The 26552-nt window shown below is 42.4% G+C and overlaps 1 protein-coding gene across 1 annotated transcript; it reads right to left on the reverse strand.

Moving 5' to 3' along the window:
• Positions 1-1099: 1099 nt before the first annotated feature.
• On the reverse strand, positions 1100-26301 carry DR1 (down-regulator of transcription 1). Its single transcript, XM_002715855.6, has 3 exons — positions 25339-26301; positions 13794-13957; positions 1100-3121 (listed from the first exon to the last, which is right to left on the reverse strand). The coding sequence occupies exons 1-3, from the start codon at positions 25556-25558 to the stop codon at positions 2975-2977; spliced, it is 531 nt and encodes a 176-aa protein (XP_002715901.1). The 5' UTR covers positions 25559-26301; the 3' UTR covers positions 1100-2974.
• Positions 26302-26552: the final 251 nt, after the last annotated feature.

The following is a 26552-nucleotide window of genomic DNA, read 5'->3' on the forward strand; positions in this document are numbered from 1 at the left end:
AAGGAGGATAAGCCTAAGATGCATGCATCCTGCAACAGAGCACCTAGGTTCAATTGCCAGCTCCAGCTCCTAACTCCAGCTTTCTAATGCAGAATCTGGGAGACAGTGGTGATGGCTCATATAATGGGTTCCTGGCTCCCTGGCTTCAGCCATGCCCCAGCCCCAGCCTTTGTGGGCATGTAGGGAATGAACCGGTGGATGGAAGCATGTTCTTTCTTCCTGCCTCTTCAACAAATAAATATTTTTAGGAGGACACTGGGGTGCTCATATTCTCTGTGTGTCAATCTGAAGGCTGGTGGTATAGATATGTTTAATTTGTGCAAACTCTTAGTTACAATCTTCTATGTGTATAGTATATGCAATTTTTAATTGGTTTCTTCTCAAACTTGCCAGTCTGGTAATCTGCTAAAAAAGATGGATATATATTCAAGGGGATGGGGAAAATATTTACTAAACAATATCTTTATTACTCAAGTACTTTAAAGGTTTTGCTTCTTTCTCCAAAAGATTTAAAAAATTTTAACAAGTGGCATATAGTTAACTTTGTTTTTAAAGATTTATTTATTTATTTAAAGTCTGAGTTATACAGAGAGTTATCCATCTTCTGGTTCACTCCCCAATTGGCTGCAACAGCTGGTTGCTGCGCTGATCCGAAGCCAGGAGCCAGGAGCCAGGAGCTTCCTCCGGGTCTTCCCATGCAGGTGCAGGGGCCCAAGGACTCTGGGCCATCTTCCACTGCTTTCCCAGGCCATAGCAGAGAGCTGGACTGGAAGTGGAGCAGCCGGGTCTCGAACCAGCGCCCATATAGGAAGCTGGCATTGCAGGTGGTGGCTTTACCCGCTACGCCACAGCGCTGGCCCCTAGTGACTTTTAAATGTTAAAAAAATAAGCTAAAAGTAAATCAATGCATAATTAGCTTTTTTATACCTTGATCCCAGGATTTTTATATTACAAGTAAAACCACATTTTCTAAAATAGCAGTAAATACAAGAGAAAGGCAGGTACCACACACCAAATGATATCTTTTGGGCCTAACATTCTTGACACTAGCAAAAATGGGAATAGAAATCTCCCTATAGATCATTAAATATAAAAACAATTTATAAAACACACCAGAATTTTATTGCTTGAAGAATACAGCATATGAAATCACAAGAATGTCAAAACGAAAAGTCACTAGGCTTCAAACATATAATACATTATCAGATGCAGTAAAATATAATTAACCTGAATTCTGCATCAGAAAGAAAAAAGGTATGGAAAAATATCTAAGTTTACTTGAGAAAGATATACTTAAAATAGAAAGTATAAGGATGTTACAGTACAAATTAGAAAAGCCAACACTTATTAACTTATTATTTCTCTAGACTAGACTACCTTTGGTACTTAAACTTTTTAAAAAACAATTCCTCCTACCTCATCCAAATGCACTTCATGCATATGACATCCATGAAGTAACTTCAACTTAAAACATTCAGCAAAATTAACCTTTTTGTTATACAGGAAAGTGTCCTTAGTAAATGTACAAGATTTTCCTTTATCTAAAACCATGAAAATATGATCATTAAGAAATTTAATACTTTACTTATATACCTTCCAATTAAAATTGGAATCCTGGCAGCCACAATCTATTTTTGGGCTTGGTAATATAGAAATTTAAATGATTTGGCAATTGACAGAAATTTAATTACTTCATACTACCTTAAGTGGCTTTTCCTTTCTGGTTCCAAAATACAAATATGCCATTTCTTCAACACACTGGATTCCTATAATAATCACTACCACACTTTATTGGAATCAAATTAAAGCTTCTCCCTTTTTACGAGCAGGTTGAAACTATGTTTCACATAGGGCTGATCAGTTATGACACGCTTTCTTAAACAAAACCAATCTTAAAGCTATCACTCAATTATGATGAAGGGGACGATGATGCCATTTCAAAAGGTAGCATTGGACTCTCTAGGCCATCTAGTCAAGAAAATGCAAATATAATGCTAAAAACAAACAATAAGTAAACTATAAGTTAAATTAAAAAACAAAACCCTCTTTCATAACAAGCATGCTCCTTAACTTTCATTTCTTTCCCCTAGCAAAGCTTTGACTATTAACGAACCTCAGTTAAACCTCAGAACACAAGCAATTGTTTCACAAGTCCCACCTATATATTTTGAATAATATAAACATGGAAGGACTATATGCAAGTAATACTATTAACAATTATTGAACTGGAGTGAAACAGTAAGAATCATGACAGTCCTCAAAACTGGGCAGTCTTTGAAATGTAATAGTGTAGCTCAAGATGAATTATGCCATATTAAAACTATAGCTTTTATCTTTACACAAAATGAAACAAAATCAAAAACATAACCCACACCAAATTTATACAACCAGTATTAAACATACTTCTTCCTCATTTTTGAATGTCTTATTTTGAAGTTTTTCTCAACAAGTATATTTATCTGAGCATATATATTTACTCATTTTAAAAGACAAAAAATTCAGATACTATAGAACTGAACTATTTTTTTACCAACCTGATCCAATGTCTACTGCCTCACACAGTACCCCTCCCAATAATTTAAAATTCCGAATTTTTAGTTTAGTTAAAAGGGCAAAGGAAACACAAATGTAGATTAAGAGCTTCTGTATAAATTTCACTGTATTATTATAAACTCGAGGTTTTCTGTAACACTGTTTATTGATCAAATAAAGGATTCACTGCTATCTAAAATTTCATAAACACCATTAAAAATTCAAAATTGATATTATACTGAACCTTAAATTTTCAATAGTTCAAAGAGACAGTTTTTACATATATAGCACACAATAGATGAGATTTAACAGCAGACATCTCTAGGATACCAATGGTAAGTCCACCAAGATGCATACAAAATTACAGATAAGCATTTCTTTCACTGTTTTGTTGTGCATGGAAAAACATTTATAGAGGAAATAGAAACTCAGCTGCTGAATTTCAGATATCATCATCGTCTTCTTCATCCTGAGAAGATCCTGCCTGATTGGACGCACTGGCTGAGGCAGCAGCAAGCTGGGCTTGTTGGGCAGCCTGCTGCATTTGAAGCCATTCCTGTTGGGCCAATTCTGCTTGTTGCTGTCTAGCCTGAACACCAAAAACACAAAAGCAAATAATTTTTAAAAAATTTCAATACACATTTTGGTTAAATGTAAATTAAGCCAATAACAAGTCACTTTCAAATTCAATAATTTCATGTTACTATATAATTATCATACAAATGGAAAACATGAACTCGATAAGAAAAGATTGCTTAGAAAAAAAGATTTATTTATTTACTTGAAAGTCAGAGTTACATAAAGAGAATGAGAGTCAGAGAGAAAGAGATCCTCCATCTTCTGGCTTACTCCCAAACAGCTGCAATGGCCAGGGCTGGACCAGACCAAAGCCAGGAGCCTCATCCAGGTCTCCCCATGTGGGTGGCAGGGGCCCAAACACTTGGGCTATCTTCCAATGCTTTCCCCAGGCCATCAGCAGGGAGCTGGACTGGAAGTAGAACAGCCAGGACAGGAACCAGTGCCCATATACGATGCTGACATCACAGGCGGCAACTTTACTACTAGGTCACAACACTAGCCCCTGAAGATTGCTTTTCTACCAAACGCATGGGTCTAAGTAGTTTCCCAAACTTGGTTCTCTTTAAGTGGTTCCTTTTCATGACCTTTTGTTCAATTTAAAAGTTGAAGTAGTTGACAGAAAAATCACAATGGTCTCCTTTTTGCTCCTTTACTATATTTCTCTCTTCATTTTACTTTCTATCCCTTCAAAATACAATTTTTATATAGACATTTTTTAACCTAAAGTTCTCTACTGTAGTGGTTTTAAACCTTAGGGGGAAAGTACTAATACAAAAACACAATAGCTACCCTGTTATTCCTTTTGGTTTTTTAAAGACTTATTTATTTATTTATTTGAGAGGCAGAATGAGAGAGAGTTCTTTCCACTGGTTCATTCCTAAATGGCTGCAATGACCAGGGCTGAGCCAGGTCGAAGCCAGGAGTTTCTTCCAGGTCTCCCACATGGGTGCAGAAGCCCAAGCACTTGGGCCATCCTCTGCTGCTTATCCAGGCACATTTGCAGGGAGCTCGATGAGAAGTGGAACAGCCAGGACCTAAACTGGCACCTATATGGGATGCTGATGCTGCAGGCTGTGGCTTTAACTTGCTGAGCCAAGTGTTGGCACCCCTGTCATTCCTGTCTAAGTTTCGATCACAATTCCCCACACCTGTGCTTCAAAAACAAACTTAAAACATAAAATGTTTCCCAAAAATACACCATACTTTTTTAAAAATTTATTTATTTGAAAGGCAGAGTTACAAAGAGGTAGAGGCAAAGGCAGAGAGAGAGAGAGAGAGAGAGAGAGAGAGAGAAAGAGAGAGAGAGAGAGGTCTGCTAGTTCACTCTTCAAATGGACACAATGGCTGGAGCTGAGCTGATTTGGAGCCAGGAGCCAGAGCTTTTTCCAGGTCCCCGACACGAATACAGCGACCCAAGGACTTGGGCCATCTTCTACTGCTTTCCTAGGCCATAGCAGAGGGCCAGATTGGAAGTGGAGCAGCTGGGTCTCGAATTGGCACCCACATGGGATGCCGGCACTGCAGGCGGCAGCTTTATCCACTATGCCACAGCACTGGCCCCAATACCATGCTTTTCCATCTTTACTACCTTTACTTCTGCTCATAGTCACACTCTATTTGAAATTTCCTGACTTCACCTCCTGAAATTTTAACCCTTCCTTCAAGTCAAATTGAAATACTGTTTTATCTTCCTAGAATCAGTCAAGGTGTAATCAGGAGATCAAAGTCATACTAGTTAAGAGAATACAAACAATTTAATAAAAGACTGTTAGCAGTACAAAGTTGGTACCAGGCAACTGAAAACATAAGAAGTAAACAGTAAGATATTATGTAGGAAATAACTATAGCGAGCAGCCACCAATCCCAAAACAGAAGGAACAAGGAAAGACACTAGAGTTTCAAAAATATAGAAGTTTAGAGGAACCATTCCATGAAATGGAAACTCAGACCTCTGAAAAAGGGTCATATGAACCAGCTATAATATCTGAGTTTGGAGAAAGACTACAAGGGTTGGGATCAAGCTGGCTTCTAAATATTAGAGAAAATACAAACTGGATTCAGTTCCAGCTACAGGAAAAACTGAGGCAGCCAGAGTGAATGCAGAAATGTTGGACTGCTCAAAGGAACTGAAAACCAGGAGGAAATAAAACCAACAAACCCCTTCATCCTTCATCCTTGCATTTTCCTTCTTGAGACCCCTAGAGGGACAGAATCTAATACAGAGTCAGCTGGCAAAGCAAATGTGGTTTGCAGAGTATAACAGCCATTCCATCCCTTCCATGGTTTCACTTTTCGGGTTTCAATCACCTGTAGTCAACCATAGGATCAAACACAGTCTGAAAATATTAAGTGGAAACTTCCAGCAATAAAAAAAATCTGTGAGTTTAAATTGCATGTTATTCTGAGTAGCATGATGAAATCCCATGCCCGGAGCAGGCATTTGGTATAGAATTCAAGACACCTGAATTCTATCTTAGAGTACCTGGTTCAAATCCCAGCTCCTCCACTTCTGATCCAGCTTCCAGCTAATGCACACTCTGGGAGGCAACAGGCGATGACCCAAGTTCTTGAGTCCTTGCCACCCACTTGGGAGACCCAGAATGAGTTCTGGGCTCCTGGCTTCAGTTTGAACTAGCCCTAGCTGTTGCAGGCATTTGGGGAGAGAACCAGCAGATGGACGATCTCTCTGTCTCTCTTTCAAATGGAGTGAAAAGAAGAAAAAGATGGAGGGAGGCAAAGAAATCTCAAGACATCTGTGGGGAGCAACTCGGACTAGACTAAGTTACTGGAATTAAGACTTATTCTATGCATCTGCTCTCCCACAATATGGCGCTGAGAAGGGAGTAAACAACTTCTACGCAGCTGCCTCTCGCCAACTTGAGTGATGACCTGCAGGAGCTGATCCTGCTCCTGATTGGAGGAGAGCAGCGTACTCAGCGTGTGGGTAGCAGAGTTGGGATTGGTGGAAGAGGACTATAAAGGAGGAGAGAGACAACATGCACCAGGAACATCTAAGGGGAACATCTATCTGAAGGAACACCTGAGGTACATCTGAGCAGCCCCTGAGAGAGCCGGCCGGCGGTGTGCCGCTCCCCTGCAGAAGTGGGGAAAGTGGCAGGGGGAGCCGCCCTTCCACGGAGGTGGAAGGATCGGCAGCCAACCCGGGAAGAACCAGCAGCAAACCTGGGAAGGGCCGAGCAGACAAAAGAACAGCACAGGGTCTAGTGTCGTTCCTCCGTGAAGAGGGGGAGCGATAACATCTAATTCTGTTAGTACTAATCCTAATACCCTTTGTCCAGGGTATTCATGCTGTACTTGCTACCCACCTATGAATCACTTAGTAGCTATCTCAGTTATGGAACCACAGGGCTTATACTCTTACACAGCATTGAGTACTATCCGTGAGTTGAGGCATCCATTGAGGGTTCTCAGAACATATCCACTGTGGACAAGATGAGACTATCTACCAGGGTGATCACAAAGCACAGTACAGAAGGGTGTTTTGGGTTATAATTGCTTAGTAACTGGCATACTCCTCATCAAAGTATTCAGCCCAATAGTACAGTTGTTAGTATATTTATATATATATATTTAATACTTCTCCTATAAGATACTAAGTTTCTTAAGAATGATACATGCTTCATCTTTGTAAATTTGTAGCACTATTTATAATATATCTGTATTATACAGTAAGACTCAGATGTTAATTCAATTTTGACTTAACAATTTGTTCATCATGAAGGGTAGGGGTCAGTTAGTAAGTAGTATGGGTATAGGTGATGGTAGTGAAGTAGAAAAATAAATGTTATTACTCTACAAAAAGCTATCAAAGCAACCACAGTATCAGAAACTAAAATAGGAGGAGGTCTATGTCAAATGTTATTAAACTCAAGAGTGACAATTAGGCTGGCGCCGTGGCTCAATAGGCTAATCCTCCACCTAGCGGTGCCGGCACACTGGGTTCTAAGTCCGGTCGGGGCGCCGGATTCTGTCCCGGTTTCCCCTCTTCCAGGCCAACTCTCTGCTGTGGCCCGGGAGTGCAGTGGAGGATGGCCCAAGTCCTTGGGCTCTGCACCCGCATGGGAGACCAGGAGAAGCACCTGGCTCCTGCCTTCGGATCAGTGTGGTGCGCTGGCCGCAGCGCGCCAGCTGCTGCGGCCATTGGAGGGTGAACCAACGGCAAAAAGGAAGACCTTTCTCTCGGTCTCTCTCACTATCCACTCTGCCTGTCCAAAAAAAAAAAAAAAAAAGAGTGACAATTACAATTAGAGAAAAAAGTCACTAAATCAGGTGATCAGATGTCCCTGGTAGGACAGAAGTCAGACTGTAAGGAGTAAGTGGCATACATTTTAGAAAGAAAATAACATGAATCATTAGAGCAAAAGATGGGGAGGCTGGTGGGGAGGGCAAAGACTCATATACGATTAAAGGAAAAGAGGAAGAATATTGCAGTTATTAGAAAAAAACACTGGAAGTCTGGCATTGTGACACAGCAGGTTAAACTACCACCTTTGACACTAGCATCATATCAAAGAGCCGTTACAGTCTCAGCTACTCCACTCTGAATCCCTGTTAATGAGCTTGTGAAAGTATCAGAAGATGGCCCAAGTATTTGAGCCCCTGCACCCACATGGAGACCCAGATGAGCTCCTGGCTCCTGGCCTCAGCCTGGCCTGGCCCAGCCCAGCCCCAAATATCACAGCCGTTTGAGAAGTGAACCAATGGGAGAAAAAACACTGTCATTCTTTGTCAATCTGCCTTTTAAAAATAAGTAAAATAAATCTTAAAAAAAAAAAAAATCACAGGGCAAACCAACTTTGGGAATTTAATCAACCTAAGAATTCCTACTGGGGTAGGCATTTAGCACAAATTTTTTTAAAAGCAGCTTGGGATGCTTGCATCCTCCCTTATCACAGTGCCTGGGTTCTAGTCTCAGCTCTGCTTCTGATTCCGGCTCCCTGTTAACACACACCTTGGTAGAGGATGGTGATGGCTCAAGCAACTGGGTTGCAACTACCACGCATAGAGGAGCCCCAGACTGCTTTCCAGGCTCTTGGTTTCAGTCTGGCCCAGCCTTGGGGGTTGATGGCATTTGGGGACTGAACCAGTAAATGGGAGATCTCTGTCTCTGTCCCTCTTGCTTTCAAATAAAAATAAAAACAATTAAAGAATTCCTACTCTGCGAACTAAATAACTACAGATAGGTATAATTTTGTGACACAGGAAATAATTTAAATTTCTATAATACTTGTATTTGACCTGTTTTTTATTCAATGGTCTAAAAAACCAGGTACAGATTACATTTAAAATTTAACTGACTTTTAGGTACCATATCAGCTCTCACACTTTTCCTCTGACCATAAAAACATTTCTATAGCTTTAAAAATCATTGCTGGTTTTTTTTTTTTGTTTTTTTTGTTTTTTTTTTTTTTGGTAGGCAGAGTGGACAGTGAGAAAGGTCTTCCTTTGCCGTTGGTTCACCCTCCAATGGCCGCAGCAGCTGGCGCGCTGCAGCCGGCGCACCGCGCTGATCCGATGGCAGGAGCCAGGTGCTTCTCCTGGTCTCCCATGGGGTGCAGGACCCAAGCACTTGGGCCATCCTCCACTGCACTCCTGGGCCACAGCAGAAAGCTGCCCTGGAAGAGGGGCAACCGGGACAGAATCCGGCGCCCTGACTGGGACTAGAACCCGGTGTGCCGGCGCCGCAAGGCGGAGGATTAGCATAGTGAGCCGTGGCACCGGCCTGATGATTGATATTTTATTTGTATCCATCTCTACAAATGAAAATTTTAGTGACATTTACTCTTTTTTCTTTCCAACTTCCTACCTAAATCATCCAAGTATTTTTCTTTGAAAATGCAGTTATGAAAGAAAGATAAATAGGCATATACTTCCTAATTTGCTTCTTTTGGAGATTTTCATTATATTTTTAAGATTCTTACTCCCACATACTAAATGACTCATTTATAAACTTCAGTTAGCTCCAATCTCAACGTATTAAAGGTTCCCCGCTTCCAAATATTTCCTGCTAGCTTCAAATGAGGCTGTCACTGGTTTGCACTTATAATAAAAACTGGGGCCAGTGCTGTGGCATAGAGGGTAAAGCTACTGCCTGCAGTGCCAGCATCCCATATGGGCATCGATTTGTGTCTTGGTTGCTCTTCTTAAGATCCAGCTCTCTGCTATGGCCTGGGAAAGCAGCAGATGATGGCCCATGTCTTTGGGCCCCTGCACCCACATGGGACACCTGGAAGAAGCTCCAGACTCCTGGCTTCGGACTGGCCTGGCTCCGGCCATTACAGCTATTTGGGGAGTGAACCAATGGATGGAAGACCTCTTTCTCTCTGCCTCTCTTTAACTCTGCCTTTCAAATAAATAAATCTTTTTTAAATAAAAAGATTTATTTATTTAAAAGATTTATTCATTTATTTGAAAGTCAGAGTTACGCAGAGAGAGAAGGAGAGGCAGAGAGAGAGGTCTTCCATCCGATGGTTCACTCCTCAGGTGACCGGAATGGCTGGAGCTGCACCAATCCGAAGCCAGGAGCCAGGAGCTTCCTCCGGGTCTCCTATGTGGGTGCAGGGGCCCAAGGACTTGGGCTATCTTCTACTGCTTTCCCAGTCCATAGCAGAGAGCTGGATGGGAAGTGGAGCAGCCGGGTCTCAAACCGACACCCATTAGGGGATGCCAGTGTTTCAGGCCAGGATATTAACCCACTGTGCCACTGGCCCCAAAATAAATTATTCTTAAAAAAAGTAAGAATAAAACTAAAGGAAACTGATCAAAAGATACACTTATGGGGCTGGTGCTGTGGCACAGCGGGTGAAGCCACTGCCTTAAGAGTGCCAGCATCCCATATGGGTACCTGCTCAAGTCCTGGCTGCTCCACTTCTGATCCAGCAGAAGATGGCCCAAGAGCTTGGGCTCCTGCACCTGAGTGGGAGACCCAGAAGAGGCTCCTGGCATCCGATCAGCACAGTTCCAGCTGTTGCGGCCATCTGGGGAGTGAACCAGCAGATGGAAGACCTCTCTTGTTCGCTCTGTATCTGCCTATCTGTGGCTCTGCCTTTCAAATAAATAAATCTTAAAAAAAAAAAAAAAAAGGATACACCTACTTATCAATTTATTTCATATTTAGAACATAAGTACTTGGTGCTCTAGTGGAAGAAGTTTAAGTAACTGCTGTAATTTTACCTTTCTCCAGGTCTTCCTCACAAGAGCAAAGAAATACTAGGGCCCTTTACCCACAAGTCAAGGAAGAAAAGATAAGACGGAGAAGGAAGAAAAAATAGATGATAGAGATAGAGAGGCGAAGTCAGATACGGCAAGCACGTAACTGTTTCTTTCATTTACCTTTTACCCAGAGAGGATAAAGCATATTTTGTTCAAAAGTTCTTTAATAAATTTAAGCAAAAAGGGGCTGGTGCTGAGGCGCTGTGGGTTAAAGCCCTGGCCTGAAGTGCTGGCATCCCATATGGGCACCGGTTCTAGTCCCGGCTGCTCCTCTTCTGGTCCAGCTCTCTGCTATAGCCTGGGAAAGCAGTGGAAGATGGCTCAAGTGCTTGGGTCCTTGCACCCATGTGGGAGACCCAGGGGAGGCTCCTGGCTCCTGGCTTCGGATCAGCACAGCTCCGGCTGTTGCAGCAACCTGGGGGAGTGAACCATCATATGGAAAACCTCTCTCTGTCTCTACCTCTCTGTAACTCTTTCAAAAAAAAAAAAAAAAATTTAAGCAGAAATTGGTGACTAGGTCATTAGCATGATACTGTACAAAGAGTACAGGGAGTAGAAGAAATGAGTTTAAATATAGACTCCAATACTTCCTTTCTAAACTCAATCTGTTCTATGTGAGTTAATCTTTCTCAGCAGACTAAGCTGTGTCTTTTTTGTTGCAGCACAATGCCTGGTAAACAGTGAGGACTTCAGTAAATATCTGTAGAAGAATTGAATGAATGAACGTTTCATGCCAAATTTCTTCAACTCTGTTTATTGATATATAATTGGAAAGAATAAATTTTATATTATTTCATTAAAATCTCTGAAAGGTACATAAAGCATCTAGCAGAAGACTCTCTTTCATCAGTTATTTAATTTGGTACCCTGTAGATGATCTGCAATAGCAGAGAATCAATAATTAATAACCATCAGTGTTTTGTGAAAAATCATCACTACTTTCTACTTAATATTCATATGGATTATAATACGGTTTCCATGTGTTCATCACTACCTCAAAAGCATTTCCTCTTTAGCACCCATCAGATTGTCATGAGGATTTAATTAAATAATACAGGCAAATTACTTGGCAATGTGATTAACACATGGTTGGAATGCAGTAAGCATTAGAAACCTTTTATTTTTATTAGTTTAAAGGGTACCTGATAGCTAGTGCCTCATAACACTTAAGACTCAAATGCTCTTTGATGCAAACCAAACTGGCTGTTACAGATCAGAAAGATCAGCTATAGAGCTAATCTGTAAGAGTTTATCTAAAATGATACTTCCTATTACTAATGATTACTACAGTACCTGCTGGAAAATCTCACTTCTATTCAATCCAAAATTGCCTTACAATTTCAAACAAGGGCAAGACTTAGTTAAAACAAAAACAAAACAAGTCTTGTCATCTGCTCTCTTGCTTTTGTTTGTTTGCTTGTTTTTGTTTGTTTGTTTGTTTGCTTTTAAGATTAATTCACGGCCGCGGCTCACCAGGCTAATCCTCCGCCTTGCGGCGCCAGCACACCAGGTTCTAGTCCTGGTCGGGACGCCGGATTCTGTCCCGGTTGCCCCTCTTCCAGGCCAGCTCTCTGCTGTGGCCCGGGAGTGCAGTGGAGGATGGCCCAAGTGCTTGGGCCCTGCACCCCATGGGAGACCAGGAGAAGCACCTGGGTCCTGCCATCGGATCAGCGCAGTGCACCGGCCGCAATGCGCCGGCCGCGGTGGCCACTGGAGGGTGAACCAACGGCAAAGGAAGACCTTTCTCTCTGTCTCTCTCTCTCTCTCTCACTGTCCGCTCACTCTGCCTGTCAAAAAATAAAAATAAATAAAAAAAAAAAGATTAATTCACTTAAAAGGCGAGTTACAGAAAGGGAGAGGAGTCTTCCATTTTCTGGTTCACTCCTCAAATGGCCGCAATGGCCAGAGCTGGGCTGATCAGAAACCAGGAGCTTCTTCCGTGTCTCTCACATGCGTGCAGGGGCCAAGCACTTGAGCCATCTTCTGCTGCTTTCCCAGGTTCATTAGCAGGGAGCTGATCGCAAGAGGAGCAGCCAGGTCTTGAACTGGTGCCCATACAGGATAGGGGCACTGCAGGCAGCATCTTAACCCACTTTGCTACAGTGCCAACCCCTTTTGCTTGTTAAATAAAAGAATATTAGTACTTGGTGCTAATGTTTTCAGACCAGGCATTAGAACTCTAACAAGGAAGAAAGATGAAAAGTTTCTCTCTCTCTCTGTTATACTAGATCTTTAAAATTTTTTAACATTAGGGGCACATATCTCTGCTGGTAGTTAAGATAGGTCAGGATCCCCACAACCCTTACTGGAGTACATGGGTTGTGTGGCATAGTAGTTTAAGCCCCACCACCTGGCACACTAATATCGTATTGGAGTGCTGGTTCAAGTCCAGGTTACTTTGTTTCAGAACCAGCTTCCTACTCATGTGTTTGGGAGGAAGCAGGTAATGCCACAAGTACTTGGATTCTTCCTAGCTGTGGGAAACCTAGATAGAGGTCCAGGCTCCTGGCTTTAGCCTGGTACAGCCCTAGCTGTTGCAGGCATTTGGGGAGTGAACCAGCAGATGGAAGATCTCTCTTCTTTGCTTCTCCCTGTCATTCTGCCTTTCAAATAAATAAATAAATCTTTGAAAAAAAAAAAAGGATTAGAGCATTTTCAAGGTTTATTGAAGACCTAATATTTTTTAAAGATTTATTTTATTTTATTTGAAAGGCAGAGTTAGAGAGAGAGGGAGAGGCAAAGAGAGTGAGAGATTTCCCATTGGCTGGTTCACTCCCCAAATGCCCACGATGGCTAGAGCTGGGCCAGTCCGAAGCCAGGAGCCAGGAGTTTCTTCCAGGTCTCCCACGTGGGTGCAGGGGCCCAATGACTTGGGCCATCCTCCACTGCTTTCCCAGGCACAATAGCAGGGAGCTGGATTGGAAGTGGAATGGCTGGAATTCGAACCTGTACCCATATGGGATGCTTGCTCGGCAGAACCTGCTACACCACAGCACTGGCCCCATTGAAGACTTAATTACCAAGTAGATGTTAATCAGATTTTCCTTGATCATAAAATGTAATATAGTATCTTCTCATCATTCATCATTTTAAATCTAAAGAACATATAGGTACTCTTCACATGCATTTAAATTCTATGAGGAAAAAAACTAGCATAATAAAATCTCAATATTTATTTGGTGAAGTTTCCACTTTACAAAACAGGTTGTTGTAAATAATTCATTTTTACACAAACCATAGTCAAACCAGCCAGTTCTACATATCAGATTCTATAATCAAAAAATTAGCCAGAGAAACAGAATCCTCTGGGAACGTATGTTAATTTAGGAAATGATTTCAGAAACATGTATTATTTCTGCTAGCAAACAGGGCGGAATTCAGATGAAAACAATTTAAAACGCATTACTGTGCTTGTTTCGGCAGCACATATATTAAAATGCATTACTTACTTTTGCAAATAATTCTTGTTGTTGCCTCAATAACTCCTCTTCAGGAATGCCAAGGTTTTCCAAACGAGAACTGGCCTTTCTTCTTTTTAATGCTACAGTCTTGCATTCTTGTAAGACTTCTTTTACTTCACTGATGTAAGAACCAAAGCCCAAACTTTCTAGTGCTAGAGAAATGAAAATATGAAAGGATGATAAAACATAGCTCTTTCTCCACCAAATAACATCAAGTTTTTATGGGTTTTTCTTTGAGGGAAAGGAATGTTTTCGTTGTTTTGTAGTAATTATATCTATTTTATTGTCGTACACAATTGTCTGGGTAACTAACACAAACTATTTTATCAACTTTCTTAATATTAGGTTATAAAGCAGTTAAAATATAAGGAACATTTCAAGGCATAGACTTCCAATTTTTTCTTCCTAATTTCTAAAAGATCAAAGCATTTCCTGTGAAAATAAAAGGTCCAATGTAAAAGCATGTGGTTTTAGTAAGAAAAATATTTTCCTATAATACTCATAGTAAGTCAAACATCATTAAATCAGTCACTTTCTCAAAGAATACAAAAAAGGAAAATATTTGGAATATGTTAGTAACATATTTTGTGCCATTTGGCTTAGAGAGAGTGTGCTGGTAACACATGCTCTATTAAGTCTCAATAGAATAGGATGAAAGAACAGATAAATTTTTCTTTTGTCCAATATAACAGAAAGCTATTTTTAGCAAAGACACTAAAACTGCCAACTTTAAGAAATACTGGTGGAAATAACTCATGAAATTCAGCATTTAGTTAGCCAACAGGTTTCCCTTGAAAATAAAATGTAACAGGAAGCACTATAAAAACATTTTCAAACGACGTGGCTGAAAAACTGGGTTGAAAGATTGACTACGAGGATAGAGGCATAAATAAAAAATTCTTTCCCTTTCCTTTTTTTGTTTTACATTTAGAAAGAAAATTTTCTGAGAAAAATAATGCACTCTATAAATATCTTTTTAAGCAAACAGGACACAAGATTTCCTTCTGGTTCACAGTATTTAATAGTGATCTATTTGTTGACTAAATCGTATTTTGTATTCTGAGCCAATAATGAAATACAGGTGGTGAAAAACACAGTGTATCAATTTAGCTCATCAGTTCTTTGAAAAATTATGATGAACTACAATGCCTTCAGCAAAGATGCTCTCAATTCTAACTTCAGGAATTTGCTCTTGAGGGAGAACACCAAATGTTCCTTTACAAAATCACATTCCCATGTAAGCTGTGTTTTTTTTTTTAATCCATTTTGAATAATTTGCAACTTTATTTCAAATGTTAAACTGTTTTCCCCAACCTTCTTTAGAAATAATCTGATGCCAAAAAAGCAGGGAACTATTATTTTCATTTTAATTAGGTTAACCTACTTCCCCAAAAACACACCACCCCCACCCTGGCAAAAAAAAAAAAAATCTCAGAAATGTATTATTCTCATATGTACATCAAACTGACCACTACATAATCCTTGACTTTGAAGAGTTTGAAGTGTAACAGAAAAATAAGTGAAGGAAGCTGGCGCCACGGCTCACTAGGCTAATCCTCCGCCTTGTGGCGCCGGCACACCGGGTTCTAGTCCCGGTCGGGACGCCGGATTCTGTTCTGGTTGCCCCTCTTCCAGGCCAGCTCTCTGCTGTGGCCCGGGAGTGCGGTGGAGGATGGCCCAAGTGCTTGGGTCCTGCACCCGCATGGGAGACCAGGAGAAGCACCTGGCTCCTGCTACTGGATCAGCGCGGTGCGCCAGCCGCGGTGCGCCAGCCACAGTGCGCCAGCCGCAGTGGCCATTGGAGGGTGAACCAACGGCAAAGGAAGACCTTTCTGTCTCTCTCTCACTGTCCACTCTGCCTGTTTAAAAAAAAAAAAGTGAAGACTAGACAGCTTACATGTTTTCACTTGAAATAATGGACTTTTTTTTTTAAAGTGTCAACGTTAGAAGGCAAAGTTTTTGCTTACTCTTTTCTTGTTTTAAAAATACAATATAGTAGGCTGGAGCTGCGGCTCACTAGGCTAATCCTCTGCCTGCGGCGCTGGTACCCCAGGTTCTAGTCCCGGTCGGGGTGCCGGATTCTGTCCCAGTTGCTCCTCTTCCAGGCCAGCTCTCTGCTGTGGCCCGGGAAGGCAGTGGAGGATGGCCCAAGTGCTTGGGCCCTGCACCCGCATGGGAGACCAGGAGGAAGCACCTGGCTTCTGGCTTTGGATTGGCAGTAGCAGCCATTTGGGGAGTGAACCAACGGAAGGAAGACCTTTCTCTCTGTCTCTCTCTGTCTAACTCTGCCTGTCAAAAAAAAAAAAAAAAAAAAAATACAATAGAGTACTTCAGTAATATTAGCTGAAAACAACACTAAAAGAAAACAAGTAGATGGCTCATGATTTCCCACCATACTCTAAAGTTTGATCTCATTAGATCTACATAAGGTCCTTCAGGAACTAGCCCCATCTACCCTTTCCAGTTTTATTTCTGCCATTAAATCCCTGCATACTTCTGCTAAATCTAACCACTCAAGGTTTCCCAACAGGAACCAGATTCTCACATTCGAACTGATGGTAATGCATTCAAAGCACAAATAAATCTCATCTTCAAAATAAGTTTGCCTGATTCCTCCAAATAGATGTAATCTTCGCCTTTTGAAATCAGATAGACTCAGAACAGAAATTTGGTTGACACAGTAGTTGTATAACCTTGTTTATGTTGCTTAATATCTCTAAGCTTCAGTTTTTCCATACATAAAATGAGAACAGCACCTATTTCACAATCCTACAATCAGAAGAATGGTTAAAATACACAGGCCCTGCAGCCGAATTGCCAGGGACTGACTCAACTCTGTCTCATACTAGTTGTTTTGACGCTAGATAAGTTCCTTCAGCTCTGTACCTCAGTTTTCCTACCTCTAAAAAGAATAGCAGAGACTGTCATTGAGGCATAGCAGGTAAAGCCACTGCCTGCAGTGCCAGCATCCCAAATTGGTGCCAGTTCATATCTAGGCCGTTTGACTTCAGATCAACCTACTAATGCACCTAGGAAAAGCAGCAGCAGATGGCCCAAGTGTTCGGGCCCCTATACCAATGTGGGTCTGGAGACCTGAGCATTTGGCTTTCGCCTGGCCAGAGCCCTGGCTCTTGTGGCCATCTGGGGAATGAACCAGTGGATGGAAGATCTCTCTGTCTCTCCCTCCAACTCTGACTTTCAAAATAAATAAATATATCTTAAAACAAAAAAATCTCATTGGATCAGATTAGCGTGAGAATAAATTAATAGAGAGGGGCCAGCGCTGTGGTGTAGTGGGTTAAAGCCCCAACCTGCAGTGCTGGCATGCCATATGGGTGCTGGTTCAATTCCTGGCTGCTCCACTTCCGATGCAGCTCTCTGGTATGGCTTGGGAAAGCAGTACAAGATGGCCCAAGTCCTTGGGCCCATGCATCCATGGGGGAGACTCGGAAGAAGTTCCTGGCTCCTAGTTTCAGATCAGCTCAGCTCTGGCTGGTGTGGTCACCTAGGGAGTAAACCACTGGATGGAAGACCTCTCTTTCTCTCTCTGGCTCTACCTCTGTTAACTATTTAAAATAAACAAAATAAATCTTTAAAAAAATTAATCATAGATCCTAGCCCACAGAAGAAACAAAACAAATACTATTATATTGTTATTAGCTTTAGGATTGTCAACAATTAATATGAAACATTTAACACAATGGTTAACACATAAGAATCACTTAAACAACTTGAACTATGTATTACTCAACTTTATTTTTTCTCTTAAATCTAAAAGAGCATCTAATAACTGTTATAAGACTGAAATAAATATACAGCTACATATTATCACATTTAAATTCAAGTTAAACAAGTATATTTATAAAATATCAAGTTCACAAGATAACAATCAATACAATGGAGAAACAATAATTTAAAATGGCATGAATTGCTAGGCATTAAGAAATCTTCCTTCAACCATGGACAGCATGGGTAAGAAACAAAAACCTCGTCTCTGAAAACATTTAAGGCTCAGAATACTTTTTTTTTTTTTTGACAGGCAGAGTGGACAGTGAGAGAGAGACAGAGAGACAGGAAAGTCTCCCTTTGCCGTTGGTTCACCCTCCAATGGCCACCACAGCCGGCGCACTGCGGCTGGCGCATCGCGCTGATCCGATGGCAGGAGCCAGGTGCTTCTCCTGGTCTCCCATGGGGTGCAGGGCCCAAGTACTTGGGCCATCCTCCACTGCACTCCCAGGCCACAGCAGAGAGCTGGCCTGGAAGAGGGGCAACCGGGACTAGAACCCGGTGTGCCGGCGCCGCAGGCAGAGGATTAGCCTATTGAGCCACGGCGCCGGCCCAGAATACTTTCAAAGAATTTGCGGCTGGCGCCGTGGCTCACTAGGCTCCAGTATCCCAGGTTCTAGTCCCAGTTGGGGCACCGGTTCTGTCCCGATTGCTCCTCTTCCAGTCCAGCTCTCTGCTGTGGCCTGGGAAGGCAGTGGAGGATGGCCCAAGTGCTTGGGCCTTGCACCTGCACAGGAGACCAGGAGGAAGCACCTGGCTCCTGGCTTCGGATTGGCGCAACACCGGCCGTAGCGGCCATTTTGGGGGGTGAACCAACAGAAGGAAGACCTTTCTCTCTGTCTCTCTCTCACTAACTCTGCCTGTCAAAAAAAAAAAAAATTAAAAGTAAGGCTAAAGTTAACATTTAATATTATTTGAAGAGCTGCTATATATAAATAACTATACTCTCAATAAATGGTTTAACAGGAACAGCCACAAATTTAATTTCAAAAAAACTGCACTGACTTAAACTCAATTTGAAACATATTTAGGCAAATAGATAAACAACTGGATGAATTATCTTTTTTAAACAGGTTGATATATCATTTGTTACTATGCATTAGTAATCATTCCCATTTTGTACAAAGGAAAATATTAAAGGACTGTGAAATGGTTCCTAAGCAAGGCCAACAAATACAGTTGTACAGGTCATTGAGGACCCAACACTATACTATCTCAAAGGAGGCCATCCATACTGTAAACATGATAAATCTCTGTTTACTGTAGTACTTTTTCTGGCAGATGGTAACAAAGGTTTTTAAGAAAGGGGAGCAGCCAGCACCATGGCTCACTGGGCTAATCCTCTGCCTTGCAGCGCCAGCACACCGGGTTCTAGTCCCAGTCGGGGCGCCAGATTCTGTCCCGGTTGCCCCTCTTCCAGGCCAGCTCTCTGCTGTGGCCAGGGAGTGCAGTGGAGGATGGCCCAAGTGCTTGGGCCCTGCACCCCATGGGAGACCAGGATAAGTACCTGGCTCCTGCCATCGGATCAGCGCGGTGTGCCGGCCGTGGCGGCTATTGGAGGGTGAACCAATGGCAAAGGAAGACCTTTCTCTCTGTCTCTCTCTCTCACTGTCCACTCTGCTACATCCAGAGGAGCCGGTGCTGTGGCATAAAGCCACTACCTGCAATGCCAGCATCCCATATAGGTGGTGGTTCTAGTCCTAGCTGCTCCACTTCGAATCCAGCTCCCTGCTAATGTGGGTGGGGAAGCAGTGGAAAATGGTCCAAGTCTTTGGGCCCCTGAACCCATGAGAGAGACCCAGATGAATTCCTGGCTCCTGGCTTCGGACCAGCTCAGGTTGGCCATTGTGGCCATTTGGGGAGTGAACCAGCGAATGGAAGATCTCTTTCTCTTCTTCTCTGCCTCTCTAAATAAATAAATAAATAAACAAACAAACGAACTATTTCCAGAATGGTCTATAGTGTATATTACAGGAGAAAAAATATTTTGCATATTTTTCAACTTCAAAGACATATTAACAAGTCACACTAACTTTTTAAATAAAGGTAAAAACTTCCTGCAAATAGCTATAATCTTCAGGTTTCTTATTTGATAAAACCTTTGTACTCCTGAAAATTTGTTATAACATGAATTTGTGTGAATCACATATACTTCAAATGCATTAAGCAGGTTTTCCATTAAAAAATGTGAAATACAATATCTTGTAGAATATATAAATCAGCATTCTCTAATTTCTGGGTTTTTTTCTTTGTGAAGAGGAAAGAGTGATACATTTCACTTAAAATACATTCAGAAGAAATAAGCTGAAGTGCTGTATTAGCTCACCAGACTAGCACAGGTTTCTGAAGACTCCTAAGTACTATGTCCACCATGGCTATTTCTACTTCAGGGAATCTGGGACAACACTGAGACTAATGCTGAGTAGGAACTCAGTATCGTTCATCTTTTCATCCTCAGCACTATCTAGCACAATGCCATTACTTAACAGTATTTGGTAAATAACTGATGGGTACAAAAGGAAAACAAACACAAGGTATATCAATTTTAAGAAAATAAAATAAAATCTCCCTGGTGCTGCGGCTCAACAGGCTAATCCTCCACCTAGCGGCGCCGGCACACCGGGTTCTAAGTCCGGCCAGGGCGCGGATTCTGTCCCAGTTGCCCCTCTTCCAGGCCAGCTCTCTGCTGTGGCCTGGGAAGGCAGTGGAGGATGGCCCAAGTGCTTGGGCCCTGCACCCCATGGGAGACCAGGAGAAGCACCTGGCTCCTGCCTTCGGATCAGCGCAGTGCGCCGGCTGCAGAGTGGCGGCCATTGGAGGGTGAACCAACGGCAAAAGGAAGACCTTTCTCTCTGTCTCTCTCTCTCACTGTCCACTCTGCCTGTCAAATAAATAAATACATAAATAAAATAAAATCCTACCTTGAAAAGTACCTGATTATGTGATAAATCATGTGTGCAGACCAAATGGCCTGTGTGCCTTTGGAAAAACTATCTGGATGAATGCCTATTTAGGAAATATAACATAATATTTTCATAATAACTTCTCTGGAATCGCTCAAATCCTGACTTCAAAACTACTTCACATTCACTTGCCAAAACAAACTGTGGTTTAGGTTTTAGTGCAAATCTACTCAAAGTGTGGTCCATGGAATTACACTAAAACTGTTTAAAATGGCTGTGATGAGTTAAGGAAATTCAAAATAAGCATTCAGGAACCTCCACAGCAGCGCAACAGTGTAACTTCATGTCTACTGAATCTAATAATATAAAGCTAAGTTTTTATCTTAAAATTTTTGCACTTCTAGAGACCACTTTCGTTGTATTTTACAGAAGTATCAGTGTGAGAGGAACTAGAATAAAATAAATGTCCTTCACCGAGACAGCTTAGAGTAGCTCAATGACTAAAGAAAAAATTACCCAGACACCTTTTCATACTTTCACTACTTTCAATTACTATTCTTAGAAATGGGGGGGGGGGGGGTGTAGCAAGAGATTAAAATGCAGGAAAAAGAAAATAGTATCATTTAAAAATAGTATTATTGGGGCCAGCGTTGTAAAGGCACAGCTGCCATGCCGGCATCCCATATGAGCACTGGTTCAAGTCCTGGCTGCTTCACTTCTGATCCAGCTCTCTGCTATGGCCTGGGAAAGCAATAAAATATGGCTCAAGGCCGGCGCCGTGGCTCACTAGGCTAATCCTCCACCTTGCAGCGCCGGCACACCGGGTTCTAGTCCCGGTCGGGGCGCCGGATTCTGTCCCGGTTGCCCCTCTTCCAGGCCAGCCCTCTGCTGTGGCCAGGGAAGTGCAGTGGAGGATGGCCCAGGTGCTTGGGCCCTGCACCCCATGGGAGACCAGGAAAAGCACCTGGCTCCTGGTTCCTGCCATCGGATCAGCGCGGTGCGCCGGCCGCAGCACGCCGGCCGCGGCGGCCATTGGAGGGTGAACCAACGGCAAAGGAAGACCTTTCTCTCTGTCTCTCTCTCTCACTGTCCACTCTGCCTGTCCAAAAAAAAATATATATATATATGGCTCAAGTCCTGTACCCACATGGGAGACCAGGAATAAGCTCCTGGCTTCGGATCAGCTCAGCTCTGACACTGTGGCCATTTGGAGTGTGAACCAGTGGATAGAAGATCTCTCTCTCTCTCTCTCTCTCTCTCTCTCTCTATCTGCCTCTCTCTAGCTCTGCCTTTCAAATAAATAAATAAATCCTTAAAAAAAAGTCTTATTTATACTTTGATTTTGTAAATGGCATCATGATGTAAGATTAAACATACAGACCAGGAGTTTAAGATTATAATCAGTATCACTTTAAAAATTATTTATTATAACATTTTTCACATAAGATTCTCAACCCGAGTCTCAATAACTTCAAGCTATACCTGAAATAAATTACTACTTATAAAAGGGTACTTAAACTTTATGAGAGAATAGAATTTTATGCAAAAAATTTTGAAATCCATGCATCCTTTCTTCATAATATACACTTTTCATGAACTTTTTAAGACCCCCCCCATATGCATGGATTTCAAATTTTTGTATCAAAATAAACCCTTTAAATCCATTTTCCTACCAACTTTGTATTTGCATACATAAATAAGGAAATTTAATTAAGATATTTGCCTAAAGCCACGGAATTTCTGGAGTAGAACTTAAAACAGTTTTTCATTCTCATTATTAATTCCTTCTACAACAGAACATACGTGTTCACAAAAAATTAAAAAAACAATGAATGAAATGAACACCACTTATGGCTCAGAATCCCCTCTACTCATGTAACTGTAATCTCCAACACCAAATCTACTTTCTTAAACTCAAAATAAGCAAAACAGAAAAAAAGTTTTTTACAACTAAGTCATAGTATTTCAAAGATGTACTGTTGGTAAATATTAACTTGTATTTTACACAACTGCCTCAGATCACAAAGTCTAAGTCATTAAATTATTACTAGAACAACCTACAACATGTGAGAATTATTCCACTTTTAAATGTATATTCTTTTTTTTAAATTCTTATTCCACTTGGATATATCTTATATTCCTACATCACCAATGCTAACAGAAGTATAAAAAAGCCGTATGTTCCATAATTTCCCTAGCTTTCCAGAGTTAGTCCATACTTTAAACATGCAAAACATATACACCGTGAGCCTTTCTTTAACAAAAATTTTAACCTCTCAAAACAAAACTACTTTAAAATTATTAAGCAATGAGCTTATAATCATACAAAATTTATCCACCAATTGGGACAAAATTTCAGATTCTTACCACTTAACAATAGTAATACCACAAGGAATAAAAAGATAAATGTATAAAACTATAAAAGCTAATAATTTTTAAATTAATAAATCATCCTTATTACACAAGGAAAATGCTTTCACTGTAACTTTCTGTCTCATACATTAAATTGAATTTAACATATTCCAAAGTTGAACTATTTAGCACACTACAGCTGCACTTTTACTCCATCATGTCAATCAGAAATCTAAATATATCCTAGAAAACAACAAACTTTCTCCCAAGACAGACTGTAATGTGTTATTAGATTTTTGGAATGACCCCTACTTCTGTAGTGTAAACAAATGTTTAGCCAGATCCTGTTGAAATCTTTTGCAACTTTCATTAGAAAGGCAATATTTACAAGAGATCCTTTTCCTTTTTTATGAGTTGCAAAGGAAAATTATAGCTATCTGTGTTGAATACTCTTGTGAAAGACTGACGACAGCAATCACGCATACAACTGTAAAAATAAAAACACAAGAGGAAAAATAGACACCTTGGCTTTCATTCTACTTGCTGTAGTATTCAGCACACCAACCAGGTAGAAAAAAAAATATTAGCTTTAAAAATCGAACATGATTTTTTTCCTAGGGATTTTTTTCCTCATTATGTACTGAAAGGGCAGGCATTTGGCAAAACAGTTGGGTCCCCGCTTCCGACACCCACATCACCTAAAGGAGTACTTGGTTCAAGTCCTGACTTCTCTGCTTTGGATCCAGCTTCCTACTAATGCACCTGGGAGGCATCAGGTAATGGCTCCAGTATTTTTTTAAAGATATATTTATTTATTTGAAGGTTAGAAAAAGAAAAAAAGAAGATTCACTCCCCAGATGGCCACAATGGCCAGGGCTGGGCCAGGCCAAAGCCTGGAGCCAGGAGCTTCATCTGGGTCCACCCACGTGGGTACATGGGCCCAAGCACTTGGGCCATCTTCCACTGCTTTTCTGAGGCCATTGGCAGGGAGGTGGAACAGAGGTGGAGCAGCCAACACTCCAACCGTAGCCCATACGAGATGCCAGCACTGCAGATGGTGGCTTAACCCGTTGTGCCACAGCGCAGCTCTGTCACTCATGTGGGAGGCCCAGATGGAGTTGGCTTTGGTCTGACACAGCCTTGGTCTGCTGGGAGCATTTGGGGAGTGAACCACCAGCAGATCGATGAAAGATCTCTGTCTTTCTGTCTTTCAAATAAAATGAAGGAAAAAAAAAAGTTTTAGAACTACCTTCAGGATATCACAAAGAATCAACAATGAATCATTTAATCCTTTCATCAATATTGACAATAAAAGATTGGATATGATCAATAAAAGCAGAAATGTTCTGTACTTCATTAAAGTCACCTTTTAAAAAGTTAAATTCTAAAATTGAAATTGTAGACAACTGCCTGTCTGTCAAAATGATTAAAATTAACCATGATTTTTTTCTGATTTCAAAATCAATCATTAGATTTTAATTAGGTATTATAAAAAACAAGTTTTCACCTCAAACTTTTTCATTAAGAGTACATGTACAAGTCATAGAAAGTGCCTTCCAAAACACTGTGACTTGTAAGTACACCACCCCTCGCTAAAACCATCAAAATCCAGTCTCCCAATTCCATAATACCGGACTAAATCCTTTCCAAGTTTGGAGAAAAGGAACTATTGAAACTTTCAGAAGTGCTATTCAATAAAAACTTAAGTGCTACATCCAAATGGGAATGGAAGCAGGGAAGGACGGGGAAATGTTCCATTTAAAAAAAATCTCTTATATAATCTTTCAATCCAGGTTTTTAAAATCTATCCCCAAAAAATAAAGCAAGCAACATAAAAGCAAAAACAAACAAAAAAAGAAAGAACACTCGCCCTTTTTTTTTTTTAAAGAAAACTGAACAGGCGTGCATTACTAACTTGATGAACCTACCACAAGCAAACCATTTTTAAAGGAGAAAATACACTCCCTTTGTTCAACACCAATTAACTTTTCTTTTAAAAACATTCACGTAAAGAATTCTGCTATTCATGTAATCAGAAAGTGCATCTTCTCGTCCACATTGTTGTGCTGGGACTCCGCTCATGCCTGAAGTTTCTGTCTGAACTTTAACTTTCCAAGGGAGAAGAACTGGGCTCCTTTCCCACTCGTCTTTCTTCTCCAACTCCCACTTGGGGCTGCCAATCGTGGTTGCTCTGGCTTCCCCGGCTGCAGATGGAGACCCCCACCAACACTTTCCCTCGTAGGGATGTTCGCTGACCTAAATGTTCTCCCGACAAGTACTCGCCGGCTGAAGGTATGGCAAGAATGCTAGCTACACAGGTATGTTCTTAAGGCACCAGCTGCTCCCAGGCGCCCGTGGCTTTTTCATTAACAGCACTCACCGGGGAAGAGATCCGAAGGCGTGGGCACGAACCGGTCCCACGAACCGTAAACAGCGCCCCCTTCCCCCGCGCCGGACCCTCACGGAAACCAAATCCCATTCAAGCGACTCACCTTGGATGACGTGCTCCGGCGAGATGGTCTTCTTTTCCGATTTGTTGCAAATCTCGTTGGCTTCAGAAGATATAAGGTGAATGAATTCAGTGCAGCAGTTCACCACCAGCTCTCGGGCATCGTTGGCCACCCGGACATTGGGCAGAGTCTCTTTGATCATCTTATTGATAGCAGCTCGAGGGATCGTGAGATCATCATCGTTGCCAGACGAGGAAGCCATCGTACCTTCTTGTCTCCCGCGCGCCCCGACTTTTCAAAAAAACTCCCCGGCCCTGGTCCCCTACTCCACGGAAATTTGTCAAAAGGCCGCCCTGATGCCGGGGGGCGCTCTGAAGAGGGTGTAGAAAAATGAGGAAGGGGGAGGAGCGCGCCCTCGAGAGGGCGGGGAGCCCTCTGGTGTGTGATTTAGGGCGAGTTTGGGGAGAAAGTCGGAGGAAGAGGGGGGTTCTGGGGACAGCACTGCTCAAGCTAGGGAGGAGAAAGCACGATGGTCTGGAAATTGGCTGGAGAACCACCTTCGGTATCCTCTCAGAGGGGCGGGCGCTGTCGCCTAACCAAGTCCCCAACGGCGCTGGAGCAGAGGCAAGATCCAGGGGCACTGGCCTCGCCGCAGGACCGGGCGGACACCCACCGGGCTCGGCTCTACAGAGCCCGAGCCCCCGCTGCCGCCGCCGCCAGCAGCCGTTGCCGCCGCCTCTGCCGAACCATCCTTCAGACACCCGCGCCGCCGCCTCACAACATGTCGGCCGCGACCGCTACTGGAACCGCGGCGGACGCCTGGGAACGAATACGGACAGAGCCAGGCACCGGGGGTGCCGCAGGGGCGGCCGGCGTGGCCGTTTAGCTCGAACGCAGATCGTAGAAGCCGAGGCGGCGGCAACGGTGGTCCCTTCTGAGCCCAGGGAAGAAGGTTTGCTGGAAGCCGCTCCCGACACCCTTTGCGCCACCGGAAGCCGCTTCCCCCCAGCTTCCCCCACCTCCCAGACCGACTTCCGGGTGTGGCTACCTCCCTTCCCCCACCCTCGTGGGCGGGAACCGCCCGTCCTCGCAGCCAGCCGCTTCCGCTCGCTGCTGTCCCAACACACGCGCTGGGACCCGGGACCCCGTTCCCTGGCTGGGGCTAGGGCTGGGGCAGGGCGAGCGTGCGCCTCGCTGTAGCGGGGGTCCCAGTCACGCGCTTGCTCTGCAGCTGCAGTGCCAGACCCGGGAAGGGC

This window comes from Oryctolagus cuniculus, chromosome 7 (assembly GCF_051225735.1).
Source record: "Oryctolagus cuniculus isolate XC-2025 breed Fujian yellow rabbit chromosome 7, ASM5122573v1, whole genome shotgun sequence".
Lineage (NCBI taxonomy): Eukaryota > Metazoa > Chordata > Mammalia > Lagomorpha > Leporidae > Oryctolagus > Oryctolagus cuniculus.

Coding starts and splice junctions, on each gene's coding strand:
- DR1 (XM_002715855.6), bottom strand. CDS start 25,558: ATGGCTTCCTCGTCTGGCAACGATGATGATCTCACGATCCCTCGAGCT. Junction 13,958..25,338: donor GCCGGAGCACGTCATCCAAG/GTGAGTCGCTTG, acceptor TCATTTCTCTAG/CACTAGAAAGTTTGGGCTTT. Junction 3,122..13,793: donor AACAAGAATTATTTGCAAAA/GTAAGTAATGCA, acceptor TTTGGTGTTCAG/GCTAGACAGCAACAAGCAGA.